The following is a 14,794-nucleotide window of genomic DNA, read 5'->3' as shown; positions in this document are numbered from 1 at the left end:
GTTTATATTTTATGTTATGTTTATATGTTTTGTTCATATGTTATGTTATCTTCAAATGTTATGTTTATATATTTTGTTATGTTTATATGTTATGCCTATATGTTATGTTTATATTTTATGTCTATATGTTATATTATGTTTATATGTTATGTTTATATGATATGTTTGTATGTTATGTTATGTCTATATGTGATGTTTTTATGTTATGTTACGTTTATGTGATGTTTAAATGTTATGTTATATTTATGTCGTTTTTTTTATGTCCAGCTGGATGGTGTTTCACTTTTTTTTTTTTTTTTTTTTTAATGCGCCCAGGATCAATTAGGCCTTTCAGCTGATCCTCTCCCTCCACATTATAGACTTCCCAGTTTGTGAGGACACTTCTCACATACAAACACCACATACAAACACAGATATGACACTTTTCTTTCTTTTTTCTCCTCATAATCTCGTAATATTAATAATTAAGTGCGTGTTTACTCCGCCCATTACGGTAATGTTGCATCAGACCCACTACTTCCGGGTACGTCATCACTCTCCGTCACCGGCGCTTTGACAGTCCTCGTTACACTTGGGTTCAGTTTTATCAAAGTTTCCTGTACAGCTCGTGTTTATTGGCGAATATTATGGCCGAAGAGGCAGTCGCTGACAAAATGAGTGAATTGAAAGTTAACGAAGGCAAAAAGGTGATCGTTTTTTCTCTTTTTTTAACTCATAGCGAGTGTTAGCTAGCGGCTAACTGTAGCTCAACTTCCATTCATGACACCAGCCGGCAGCATGTGTCCTGCTTTAGGGAGCTGTATTCTGCTTTATAGAGCTGTGTCCATGCTTTAGAGACCTGTGTCCTGCTTTAGAGAGCTGTGTCCATGCTTTAGAGAGCTGTGTCCTGCTTTAGAGACCTGTGTCCTGCTTTAGAGAGCTGTGTTCTGCTTTAGAGAGCTGTGTCCTGCTTTAGAGAGCTGTGTCCGTGCTTTAGAGAGCTGTGTCCGTGCTTTAGAGAGCTGTGTCCGTGCTTTAGAGAGCTGTGTCCGTGCTTTAGAGAGCTGTGTCCGTGCTTTAGAGAGCTGTGTCCGTGCTTTAGAGAGCTGTGTCCGTGCTTTAGAGAGCTGTGTCCGTGCTTTAGAGAGCTGTGTCCATGCTTTAGAGAGCTGTGTCCATGCTTTAGAGAGCTGTGTCCATGCTTTAGAGAGCTGTGATCATGCTTTAGAGCACAGGTGTCAAAGTCAAGGCCCGCGGGCCAAATGCGGCCCCCCACATCATTTTATGTGGCCCTCGACAGGGTAAATTAAAAGGTTTGATGGTCTTAAAATCTCAATTTATCAGGAGATACAGTTACACAGCCATATTTTTACATCTACACAAATGTATATGCAATATGTGTAACTTGAATAAGTCATAAATACATAAACAGTTAATTAACAAGTTGAAAAATTAGTTAGATTTATTTACATCTGGCCCTTTGAGAGCAGCCATTTTGCTTATGCGGCCCTCGGTGAAAATGTGTTCGACACCCCTGCTTTAGAGAGCTGTGTACATGCTTTAGAGATCTGTGTACATGCTTTAGAGATCTGTGAACATGCTTTAGAGATCTGTGAACATGCTTTAGAGATCTGTGAACATGCTTTAGAGAGCTGTGAACATGCTTTAGAGAGCTGTGAACATGCTTTAGAGAGCTGTGAACATGCTTTAGAGAGCTGTGAACATGCTTTAGAGAGCTGTGAACATGCTTTAGAGAGCTGTGAACATGCTTTAGAGAGCTGTGAACATGCTTTAGAGAGCTGTGAATGTTTCTATAATGAATTAATACACACACATTTGATCACTTTACATAACGCTTTTTAACTCAGGGACTACACATGGAAACTAGCTTCGGCTATAATCTGGTGCAAAGCATCTTTAATGTTTTTTGCACATTATCCCTACCAAATATAATAATAATAATAATAATAATAATAATAATAATAATAATAATAATAATAATAATAACATTTGAAGCTTTGGTGTTTACTGTTCAGCCTCATTTGTATTTAACATCTGGTTAATTTGTTGTCCTGATAAACAATGAACTATTTAAACAGGGGGGAGCTGAAGGCAAAAAGAAGAACAAAGGAGCAGCAGGAGAGACTGCAGGAAGAGCTGAGGTGTGTAAAGACATTTTAAGCAACTTGAAAGCATCCAGTTTGACCAGTACCTTTTGTATGTAGCCAGGATTATCTTGTTTATGTTGAAATATTACTAAACCAGGCTCCCGCCTCTTTAAAATCCAAATCAAATAGTTTGGATTCTATTGTTATAGTTCAGAATTCATAGTTTGGATTATAGTGTTTTAGATCAGAATTCATAGTTTGGATTATAGTGTTTTAGATCAGAATTCATAGTTTGGATTATAGTGTTTTAGATCAGAATTCATAGTTTGGATTATGGTGTTTTAGATCAGAATTCATTGTTTGGATTATAGTGTTTTAGATCAGAATTCATAGTTTGGATTATAGTGCTATAGATCAGAATGAATACTTTGGATTATAGTGTTATAAATTCAAATTCAAATTTTACTTTTTCAGCTCTCACCACCTCCCGAATACATTGAAGAGCGCCTGTCGTTATATGCCAAGTTAAAAGCCGAGCATGATGCCCTGATCGCACAGCGGGCTTCAAACGAGAGCAAGCCCATAAAGGTGACACTGCCTGATGGAAAGGTTGTTGATGCTGAATCCTGGAAAACTACTCCTTACCAGATTGCTTGTGGCATCAGGTATTGTTCCCAATAAAAAGTCATATTATATGTGTGACTACATTATTTATGTTAGAGTAATCTGCTGTAATTTGACATTGTATTTTTGTTCGTTCAGTCAAGGTCTTGCTGACAACACAGTGATTGCCAAAGTAAACAACGTTGTGTGGGACCTGGATAGACCTTTAGAAGAAGATTGCAGCCTACAGTTGCTCAAGTTTGATGATGAAGAGGCTCAAGCTGTAAGTTTCATTATTAAACCTTTGAATTGAGTAAGATCTCCATGATAAACACACATAGTTTGTATTAATTCATGTTTGTGCCTTTGATCTGAGTTGAAATTATACAGAATCTGAATCCCTTTTTTGAAAGGACACCAAATCTAACATCACAACGGTCGGGTTTAATCTTACTTTCACAGTATTGATGCAGGTTTTTCTGTGGCTGCAAGGTCACAGTGACAAATTTGAAGCACATAATCAATATGAAGCTCAGAGCTTTGTTTGAATATGTAGCATCATGAGAAGACCAAGGAATACAACACAAGGATATAATTTAAATAGCTGTAGACACTTTTCTTACAGCTGTTTGGTCATTGTTTTAGGTTTACTGGCATTCGAGTGCTCACATTTTGGGAGAAGCTATGGAGAGAGTGTATGGTGGCTGTCTCTGCTACGGGCCTCCTATTGAGAATGGCTTCTACTATGACATGTTCCTGGAAAACGAGTAAGTAATGAACACATGTGGGTTTCCTTTGATGTGCTTTCCAGAGCTGCTAAAGCAATCCAGTGTAGTAACAGTAATTATATTGTTTATTTAAGATCCAGTAACAGTAAGGCCTTTAGAATTTGCTCTTGAATCCTGGTATAAAGATTGTGTGGTCTGCCCTTGAACTGGCCTATGCACAGTTTGTTTTGGTGGCGTATGGCTGTTGTCTGGTTGAAAAAAGAAATGCCAACAAACCATTGTGGGGGGAAAAACAACACATTAGTGAATAATCTGAATGGAACAAACGCACACAAATTCTGAACAAATAATGACATAAAATCAGTTGCGTTTGAATTAAAAATCCTTTACAACTTTTACAATAAGTTTTTCCCCTGACCTTTTACTGAAATGGATGCACTTCTCCAGATTTCACGGTGCAGGAAAGCTCATACCGTGCGGTCTAATTAATTCTATAACCTCCATAATGAAGCCTTTTTATGCAAATCACGATTGTGGCGAATGCGTTGCAAGGATATTTCGACATTGCAGTTGTACCTCCAAAGCCAAGGACTTTGTGCCCATAAAACAAAATGCAATGGTTGTACTCACAGTGATTTCACAGCTCTTTAAACTTTGTGATTCATCGTTAGAATTACAATAAAAATATACTTTTTATAAGATATTGCAAATATTGTGTGTCTGTTCTGTGCAGAGGAGTATCAAGCAACGACTTCCCTGGGTTGGAAAACTTGTGCAAGAAAATCATTAAAGAGAAGCAGCCGTTTGAGCGACTGGAGATTAAGAAAGAGACATTACTGGAAATGTTTAAGGTATTTCAAAATCACAAAATCATAATACTTTGTACACAGTTTGGTGCTAACAACAACCATGTTTTTTAACAGTACAACAAGTTCAAGTGCCGCATCCTCAATGAGAAGGTCACCACACCTACTACCACAGTGTACAGGTGAATATGGGTTCTGACGGGACATTTTACATTATTTATTTATTAAAAAGTTACTAAACTGGCTTTTTATTTTAGGTGTGGCCCTTTGATTGACTTGTGCCGAGGACCCCATGTTAGACACACTGGGAAAATTAAAGCCCTCAAGATCCACAAGGTAAACATATTTTTTTAACTGATGGTTGTTCAATTCAGTTTATAGTCTGTGCCCTGGATATGTAAAAAGCTTGTTCCCATTTGTAGATCTTTTACCTTACACTACAATCCCGGGGGGGGTGGGGGGGGTGGGGGGGGGGGGGGGAAAAAGTGATGAAAAAGCAAATGTTTTTTTTTTCCTCCCTGGTCTGCTAGAATTCATCTACATACTGGGAAGGAAAGGCGGACATGGAAACTCTCCAGAGGATCTATGGCATATCGTTCCCTGACCCGAAAATGCTCAAAGAGTGGGAGAAGTTCCAGGAGGAAGCCAAGAACAGAGACCACCGCAAACTGGGCCGGGTAAGGACTCCTGTGTGGAATGAAGTGAGGGGGAGGGGGATTAGGAATAATGAGGAAAGGTCACTCGGCATTAAGTAAAACATAAAAAGATGCTGTTGTGTCCCTAAAGTAGGCTACAACAAAGTGCATGTCCTTGGTGAACAGTCTATTGTTCTAGGACAAATTGTCTTGGATATTTTTGTTCACTATGTTCTGGTCTTATGTGGTCCTTGGGAAAATGTTTTTCTGCGTTCAAAAATGCACATGCACTTCTGCTCAAGAATTCAGGAAGTCTGATCAAAATCTGTTGCCTGAGTTAAACTCTTGACATCACCTGCAGATACAGACTGAAGTGAAAATCATATTTGATATTTTCTAAAACAAACTTCCATCTTTTGTGAAGGCTACAACCACAAATACAAATGAGTTATTCCATAAAATCTACATTTATAGACCTCAATAAAATCAATAGATGTTTTGCCTGATTGGTTACAAATGTACATTGCTCCACACTGGATACACAGTGGTTTAAGCAATCACATTTTTCCACTAAATGCAATTTACTTCATTGCTATTGTCAGTATTTAAACTAATCTTTCTTTATTAAGGATTTTAAGATGAGGGTGTGTGCACCTTCTCCATTGACACATATAAAGGTGTGGAGATGATGATAGTCTGTATCCTGGTTATAAATAGTATTAATTAATACTACATTTTAAACTTGTCTGGGCGGTTTGCTCCACACTAAATGACCCGTGTGTTCTATAGGAGCAGGACCTGTTCTTCTTCCACGACCTGAGCCCTGGCAGCTGCTTTTTCCTGCCTAAAGGTGCCTACATCTACAACACCCTGGTTGAGTTCATCCGAGTAAGTCCACACTTCCATTGACCTGGAAACACAAAATGAAATCGGAATTTTAAATAATTTTCTTGGTGACTACAAAATCATGCTCTATTATTATTTAAAATACTTTTTGTTTATAATTGATACATATTGATAAAAGACATTTAAACCTCTCCAAAGTTTTAATATAATCTTGATCTTAAGGATGGATATAATTAAACAAACTTCATTTATTTGGATTTGCAATTTACTTTATATTTTTTTCACAATAATTGCTTTAAGGAGTTCATTGTGGTATTGAAATCAGTATCAAGCTTTTACCTTTTACTCTTATACCAGCAATACTGAAGAGTGACTCCTTCATTTCTTCCATTAAGAGTGAGAATTACAATATTTACAAAAGATTATGCAACTGTGTTTGGCTAGAATACATTAAAACTGAAAAAACAGTTTTTCTTTTCCAAACACAAAAACTTCTTTCAGCCTTTTATTCCTTGAGTAAGAATCAAAACCATGGGAAATTATTGGACTAATATGTTAAAATTGGTTTGTAGAAAAGTGCAGTGTAGTCATTTAATGAAATATCTTGTCACAATCACAATTACCTGTGAAGCAAAATCAAAAATAATTATAATTATAATCATTTTGGCACTTTGGCAGAGGACTTTTGGTTCTAACAGAATCTGGTTTTCTTTTTGTGCCTTTAGAGTGAATACAGAAAAAGAGGGTTCCAGGAGGTGGTGACCCCAAATATCTACAACAGTAAACTGTGGCAGACGTCTGGACACTGGCAGCACTACAGCGAGAACATGTTCTCCTTTGAGGTGGAAAAGGAGACGTTTGCTCTAAAACCCATGAACTGTCCTGGACACTGGTGAGCTACAACAATATTTACTGTAGTGTTTCCCTTTAGACTATAAGATTATTTACTGTGCAGCTTTTCCCTTTGGACTATGGTGGCACAGCAGTCCTTATTTGAGTAATCGTAATCGTTGAATATGATTTTTGGGGTAAATGTGCCACTTATTGGCCCTTATAATAAAAAAAAAAAAAAAACACTCATTCAAGATTAAATAAAGTTAAAGTCTGTATATTCATGATAATACAACAAGTAAAAGATATCAGTACCAGTATTAATTTATTGCTCCGCTTGTTCTTAACTGTGGAGATGAAAATGTGACTATGAGGACCACTGTAGTCTCCTTAATTGGAAACGCTGCTGTTCATGTTATTGGTTTGTAGATAGTAGCACAAAATGTCAGAAAACGAAGTCCAGTGATGAGGTTTTCTGTGAGAATGGATAGGATTATGAATTAGTACATTAAAACAACTGTACATGGTTGTTTTGGTGGTACGGGGCAAAGAGCTGGTGCTGTAGCTGTGTTTTTTGATATATTTCTGAGCAATAAATACATCTGTACTGGTATTTTAGCTGGATTAGTTCAATGTCTTACTGCGGAACATTCTGGACAAAGCAGTATCATCTCCATGCCTCCAAGCAGGTGGTGTACTCTCCCCTCAAAGTCCTACTGTGCGCCTTTAACCTTTTGAATATTTAGTCCGTAATGCCAGTACAGGGCAGGCTAATATCTGCCTCTTGTCACATATTGATATTCAAAGTTATTCTAACCCTCCGGCCTGAAGTTGACAGTTTTTCATTTCCTCTGCGCACCTCAGCCTGATGTTTGACCACCGGCCGCGCTCCTGGAGAGAGCTGCCTCTGCGCATGGCTGACTTCGGCGTGCTGCACAGAAACGAGCTGTCGGGGACGCTGACGGGTCTCACCAGAGTGCGCCGATTCCAACAGGACGACGCACACATCTTCTGCTCCATGGACCAGGTTAAAGAGCGGGCTTATGCACTGACTTTACTCGCCCTCACAGCTAGTCCCCCGTTGTGAAAATAAAAGTGCCAGAAAAGTGAATTCATCCCAAAACTTTAATTTTGTTCCTGCAAATTAATTTTACAGCAAAAGAAATTTATTTTTAGGGCTGCAAGATCTGATCATAATCAAATCAAATTTGAATAGACGCAATTAGCAAACCTCAAACCGCCCTGCCGTTACGTTTAATAACATAATTTCCTTTGAAAAGCCGAGTTATCTAAAAATAAAAAAGCTAAACTGCAGTGCAGACTTACACAAAAATGTTCTGTTAATGCTCGTCAGAAAAATTACAAGTCAATATTTTCCCAGAATCGTGCAGCCCTTGTCGTGAACCCTAAATATATGACTCAACAATAATAGCCAAACAGTTTATTTGAAGGATCAACCCACTAAGCACTCACACCCACTTGTCTGCAGCGAAATAAAAGGTTGATGCAATCTAGTGGTTATTATATGGTATAGTGTGCACCAGACCCACAACAGCAAACCCACTGATGCTCCAGATGTGTCCTGTCCAAGGTCACAGTAGTTGGCTGGTAGTTTCAACCCCTGGACACACTGGAATAGTGTTTTAGATGGCGATTTTACTTGCTAAATTCTATTACACAGTGGAAGTCTGTCATTACTGGCTGCAGATTCTGCCAACAGGAAGCACTGCTCTAATGGCTCTACATTTGGATGATATTTTCTAATTAATTTGTTGCAAAGCAGCATCTCGCAGTGTCCAAGTAATTTTAGCACTTCTCTTATCATTAACAGCAGTAGACTACATTTTCAAATATCCGTTGGGCTTTTGAACAGTTTCCCCCTTTGAGACCTCTTTTCTACATTTCTTTTCTTTTCTTCTATATTTTGTGCGAAGTGCAACTAATGAAAGAAACAACTCATGTCTTCGTTTTTATAATTATGTTTTTATTCATTGTCAGGGAGAAAAAGTCATTCTTCAGTGATTCAACAGGCATTCTTTAACATTTGGTTTCCTCCGCAGATTGAGGATGAGATCAAAGGCTGTCTGGACTTCCTGAGGACTGTGTATGACGTGTTTGGCTTCACTTTCAAACTCAATCTTTCTACGCGGCCAGAGAAGTTCCTGGGAGAGCCACAAATCTGGGACCAAGCAGAAAAGGTAATGATGGATGAGAACGCTCCGTGGTGAGCTGATCAGATTGGAAATGCAGGAGGGAGTCTGCTGACACGGACAGGCAGCAAATGGGGAGCATGTGATTTGAAGACACAAAGGGCGTTTAGATTGTAATGAACAAGTCTCATTCGGCTCTTTTTCTGAGGCTGAAATTGGTCCCCTGTCCTCCGAGAGTCTGCATCAGTGTTATTTGTGTCTGCTTTGGCTGTCAAATAGGAGTTCTCCGAGCACCAGCTTCTCTTTTATTATTATACTGTTACATCTTGCGCGCGATTAGAACGGCTTTAAAATGGCAGGTAATATTTAGAATGAATTCAAACAAAGTAATGAAGCGGGTAACGAAATTATACAGAACAATAAGCAGCCTTTATTGCTTTTGCCCCCAGCCTTAAATAAAACAGTAGTCTCATGAGTAAAAGTAATGAACGGGAGGGTGGAACAGTAATAGATGAAATGCAAGTTAAATAACGCTTTACATTTGTATTGCACTTCTCAAAGTGCAACGCCAGAGTCAATATTTGTGGTGGAATTCTGTCAGTCTCCTGGGGTAGACTGACAGAAGCAAGGTGCCGATCTGTGCCATCTGCCCCTTTTTATACGTCACTCACACTTTTGTACATGGGAAGGTGGGTGAAGTGTCTTAGAAGTGGATGAATCACACAGTTACAATCACTACGCAGTGTCTCGGTTTAGAGTTGGTGGATGAAAAGCTTTAACTAATACGCCACTGCCACAACATATGACCCTCTGTTTGGAAAAAGCTCAAATCTAAACTTATAATATTCACTGATCACAATACCCGCGGCGGTGGCTCAGGTGCTAGGACTGTCACTTTATAACCAGATCTATTTTTCTCGGGCCAGACCTGAAATAACATTTGTGCCTGTAAGAATTCAGCTGCAGTGGTGACGAATCAGTGATGAATGTTTGGTTCCACAAAAGTGCCAATTTAGACTCACAAAAATAAACTATAAATTCCAAACACTTGGCAGATTGGGACGTGTTGCTTTTCACCAGATTAACTCTCAAAAATCCAGAAAGTATTATTGAAATTCACACTTGACTGTTTGCGGACTTGTTGAAGATGGTAATTATTATTGAAGGTCTAATAATTAATGACGTTACATACTTTTTTTTTTTTAAGCTTTCTATTAGCTTTCAATCTATCTGCCTTCTCTCCACTGTACAGTCGTCACTAAAAATATTTGAAAATTAGGCCACGCTCCAGATCAGACATTATTTATGCTCTCTACTTTCAGTATAAATTTCTCATATAGTAGTTTTCATTGTTATTAATAATTCTCTAGTTTATTTAATATTACATCTCTGTTATACGCATTATTATAATAACAACCTTTATGATCTTTGCAATTTTTTATTATTATTGCTTTGATTTCTGGTCTGGAGTTTGACTTTCTTCCCCGTTTGAAATGTCAAAGGTCAATAAGGCGTCCCCATAAATCGTTATATAGGTCCGTCTTATGTTTTAAAGCATAAGTTTGATACTTTAAACGAGAAATATCTTGTAGCGGCTGCTTAAACCTGCCAAAAGTTGGAGGATTTCATACATCTACACTAAAGGTTCTATATTACACAAAATTGATTCAAGTAAAGTTTTGAGGAGGCAACAGCAAAGCTCACAACACAAAAAACAAAACACAAATCTGGGTATTACTCTGTCTACATCTCCAAAGCTGTAAATGTTCCACTTTGTGATGTCACGTTGTGGTAGATTTCAAGTTAACAGCTCCTTTTACCTTTTTGTTCAGTAGAGATTGGCAATTCTATCATCAAAATGATTCTAATGAAGGTGTATAGAGTTTAAAAATACATTTTAACACTTCCTGTATTACCAAATGACATCACAAGGTGGAGAGTGTTTTCACAAGAGTGTTTTCCCATTTCAGTCTAAATATGTAGGGTTTATTTGTTAAACATGTGAATGAAACAACAAAACACAACTCCAGGTCTGTCTGTGATGAGGAAACAACATTATAATAGATCAGAAATGGCATAACATGGGCCCTTTAATATTTACCAAAGTATCCTCTGATTTTTAGCAACTTGAAAACAGCCTGAACGAGTTTGGTGAAAAATGGGTGCTGAACCCCGGTGACGGAGCGTTCTATGGACCAAAGGTAAGCCATAAACTGCACGCTGAATTTATTTAAACAGTAGGCATTTTGGCTCCAAAACGCTGCCCTTTCTTTGTAGATTGACATTCAGATCAAGGACGCTATTGGCCGATACCATCAGTGCGCTACTATTCAGCTCGATTTCCAACTGCCGATCCGCTTCAATCTCACTTTCGTCAGGTTTGTTTGTCTGCAAAAAATGTCGAGTGCTCAGACAAATTGAGATGCCAGGTCCTAAATTTGTGTGTTTGTGTTGTAGTCATGATGGAGATGACAAGAAGAGGCCCGTGATTATCCACAGAGCTATCCTGGGGTCAGTGGAGAGGATGATTGCCATTCTGACGGAAAACTACGGAGGCAAATGGTGTGTGGCTCTGCAGAGGTTGAGCCCTGATAATAGTTTCCAGATCAGACCCAGAGCGCTGCAGTTCTGGAGGGGGAGAGTAAATATTAGCACAGGTCGCATGCTCTAAATACAGCCCTGCTCTGTTTCAGGCCTCTGTGGCTGTCTCCGCGCCAAGTGATGCTGGTGCCAGTGGGACCGACCTGCGAAGAGTACGCCCAGAAGGTACGCGCCCCAACTGCTGTTTATTTTCTGCTCTTTATCACTGCTCCTCGCTGCCACAGACTGTTCTATATTATTCACTACATGACGGCGGATATCTCTTCATTAAACTAGAAAAAATGCAGCGTATTCTTAGTGTTTTCTCTAGTATGACCGTGAAAATAAATGCCTTAACTGTGCCCTACTCTGTAATGGATGGAATTTAATAAGTTAAGTGGCAAGTGAACCTATCCTCAGGCAAGCATGAGAAATTTAGCAAGTTTGACAATCACTAAATTAGCTTAAAAAAAAAAAAAAAAAACTGGATCCAAGCACTGGCTCTTATGCATATGTAGAATGAATGCTGGCTTTGCTTGTGTCTTTGGATTAATCAAATCAGGAACCGTAGCCCAAATCTGCTGAGAAAGTATTCTAGTTCTTACAGATGGACCCTGGCTCACGTAATGTAAAAGTTTGACTATAAAGTTGTGTAGTAGGCGCTTGGTGAAACAAATGATTGTCCTCAAACTGTGGTGCATGATGTTGTTTAGTTGTTTTATTCTTTTTTTTGTTAAATCTGGTTCAGGCCTCAAATAAACTCGGATTTGCTTTTAACAAACAAATAAACTAATCTGATCTAAGCCGTTATCTAAGCTGTTATAAATGTAAAAAATGTTGCGTGTTACATAAGGCTGGGTATCATTAAGATTTTGACTATACGATAAATACCTCGATACATAGGTCACGATACGATACATGTCTTGATACAGTACTTTTTTGAGTTGATAGAATACAATACGATATATTTCAAATCAATTTGATGTGATTCAGTGAAAAATAAAGGCTTTCGTGACCCTTAACGATCAATTTTCACCCAAAAATAAATATTAATAGTCCATTAATGGTGCGTTTACTGAAGATGATGATTATGATGAACATAAAGTGCATTTTGTTTAGCGGATGTGGCTAACTACTGTAGAAAAACACATCAGACTGTTTCATTGGTCAGTATTCCTCATCCACAGCTTCTACGAGCTCCACATTTACATTTACGCAGACGTGCAGTTTAACGGCTCTGAAGAAGCGCAACATGTCGACTAAATCACAACTGTGGTACTAAAAGTTTTTGTTAAACCACTGTCTGTGCAAAGCTAATGTGAAATACAACTTTTTTAATCATCAAAACAGTGAATCTATGTAGTGCAAGTTTCTTTCCTCCAAACAAGCCACACAATTGTAGTGCTGGACAGATTAAGTTGGTGAAATAGACAAAAACATGTATCGATACTGTATTATTAAATTAAACTATACGATATATTGATATGCTCCAGGTCCGACAGGAGTTCCACAACGCAGGCTTCATGAGTGACGTGGACCTGGACCCCGGCTGCACGCTCAACAAGAAAATCAGGAACGCTCAGCTGGCCCAGTACAACTTCATCCTGGGTCAGTACTATCACACTTCTATCTTGACCACTACGTCCTGTATCGCCTGTACTCTGTGCTTGTACTTATCGATTTGTCCGACATGTACCAGTGGTGGGAGAGAAGGAGAAGACCAGCAACACGGTGAACGTCCGCACCCGGGACAACAAAGTGCATGGCGAGCGCAGCGTGGAGGAGTGCGTGGAGCGACTGAAGCAGCTCAAATCCTCCAGAAGTCGGAACGCCGAAGAAGAGTTTTGAATAGGCTGAATTTGTCTACGGTTATAGTAGGTCCGGTAACTATATTTGTCAGAATTCAAAATGGAGTCTGGATGTGCGATGGAGGAAAGCTCTATTTTTTCTTTTTTTTTTTTGTTCAATGTTGTGATATTTTTGTTGTTTTTACTCTTCTAAATGCAGTGCTGTAATATGCATTGTACATAATCATGCAGCGCTTAAAGGTGCACTGTGTAATTACTCGTTTCCATGGAGATGTTATTGCTTTGCCTGTAATGTACCATAGTGTGGAATTAACCTTTCATTCATTTATAGGTTGAAAAACATCCAATTTTACTATGTGCAGGATCGCTTCTCCACAGATGTGACCTTTATTTGAAGGTGTAACCTGCTCGTCTCCATGGAAATAGATGTTTAATACTATACACTGTGGAATATTCCAGGCAAAGCAATAGTATCTCCATGGAGACGAGCAGGTGGCAGACCGTCCACCAGAAAATTACACAGTGCACCTTTCAGAATAAGCAGATTCTCCAACGATAACTGTATGTTTTAGAATGTTAAAAGCGCAATGCAGCAAAGGGAACGGTCGTCGAAGCGTCTTAACGATTTTCTAATTTGAAACATCAGGGAATTGTTCATGATTTATAACGACTGAAAACTAAAATGTTTTTCAAGCGTCTTTTCAGATTCTGATTCTTGTGGTTTTGTGGTTTATCAGTTTAAATCTTCAGTCATTAAAATGCTTTCCAGTCATGTTGAATTGAGCATCAAATTTGAAGAGAAAGATGGAAAAATGAACGACTTGCTGGGATTATGATTGAGTAATGTTCAATTTGGGCTGCAGAGAGGACACCTGATCACCAGCTCCTCATCTCAGGGCTAATCAACAAACACTGTGCACTGCTCCAGTCCAAACCTGATGCACAAAAGAGGCCCGCACAATTTTATAATCCTGCTTGACTCTACTTTTTATACTCTTCATGATATTTTCTATAATTAGTTGGACAGACTGTAAATCAGCTGTAAACCCCCTGTCCGCCACTAGTGGGTGCTGTTTCTTTGCGCAAAACAAAAAGGTTCTAGAGAGGACTGAGAGTTTCTATAAGTTTCTCAGCTCAGTTACAGCAGCTTACACAACTTCTGGATTAATTTTTTTTAGGAAGGAACATGTTACAAAACTTAAATACAGAGGAAAACCATGAGAAAAACATTGTGCGAGGCCATATTAGGTTTAGATTTCATGATGTTTAAAGCCCTACATCACAGGAATACAAACAAATTATTAAATCAAAATGCGTATCAGCCAATTCAGATGGTTTTTTTTGTTATTTTTCATTATTAATTACTTTTTAACTGTCTTTTTTTTTTGTTGCAAATTCTTGTTCCATAATATACCTTATGAGCTCATGCGTCAGCCCTTTACCTTGAAAACATTAAACCTAGAAGACAATGACAATTTTTTATATTATAGAGTATTAAAGCTGCACTATGCCACCTGCTCGACTCTATAATGTTCCACAATATGATATTAAACTTAACCGTCTTACATTTATTGCTCAAAATCCCTTAATAAAGGCGCTTTCTTACTGTTCCACCAGAAAAGTTAGTCTACATAAACTTTAAGCTGTGTCATGATTGATTGTAAGTTTTAGTCAGGGGTTTAGAGCTGAAATAAGAGGATTGTCTGTGCGTAAAAAGCTC

The 14,794-nt window shown here is 38.4% G+C and overlaps 1 protein-coding gene across 1 annotated transcript; it reads left to right on the top strand.

Annotated features, from left to right (window-relative positions):
* Positions 1–507: 507 nt before the first annotated feature.
* On the top strand, positions 508–13,846 carry tars1 (threonyl-tRNA synthetase 1). The gene is made up of 19 exons (XM_033972693.2): positions 508–686; positions 2,079–2,141; positions 2,562–2,752; positions 2,850–2,973; positions 3,336–3,457; positions 4,152–4,269; positions 4,342–4,406; positions 4,482–4,560; positions 4,755–4,901; positions 5,649–5,747; positions 6,431–6,597; positions 7,401–7,563; positions 8,597–8,734; positions 10,810–10,887; positions 10,964–11,064; positions 11,144–11,248; positions 11,380–11,452; positions 12,760–12,874; positions 12,966–13,846. The coding sequence occupies exons 1-19, from the start codon at positions 627–629 to the stop codon at positions 13,112–13,114; spliced, it is 2,157 nt and encodes a 718-aa protein (XP_033828584.1). The 5' UTR covers positions 508–626; the 3' UTR covers positions 13,115–13,846.
* Positions 13,847–14,794: the final 948 nt, after the last annotated feature.

The sequence above is a fragment of the Periophthalmus magnuspinnatus genome, chromosome 9 (assembly GCF_009829125.3).
Source record: "Periophthalmus magnuspinnatus isolate fPerMag1 chromosome 9, fPerMag1.2.pri, whole genome shotgun sequence".
Taxonomy (NCBI): Eukaryota; Metazoa; Chordata; class Actinopteri; order Gobiiformes; family Gobiidae; genus Periophthalmus; species Periophthalmus magnuspinnatus.
The sequence above is the reverse complement of the archived record's forward strand: the minus strand, read 5'-3'. Positions and strand labels throughout refer to the sequence as shown.

Bases quoted from the DNA above. Each gene is read 5' to 3' on its own strand.
- tars1 (XM_033972693.2), top strand. From the start codon at position 627: ATGGCCGAAGAGGCAGTCGCTGACAAAATGAGTGAATTGAAAGTTAAC. The intron at 3,458-4,151 runs GTAAGTAATGAA...TGTTCTGTGCAG, and splicing joins GACATGTTCCTGGAAAACGA to AGGAGTATCAAGCAACGACT. The intron at 4,561-4,754 runs GTAAACATATTT...CTGGTCTGCTAG, and splicing joins AAGCCCTCAAGATCCACAAG to AATTCATCTACATACTGGGA.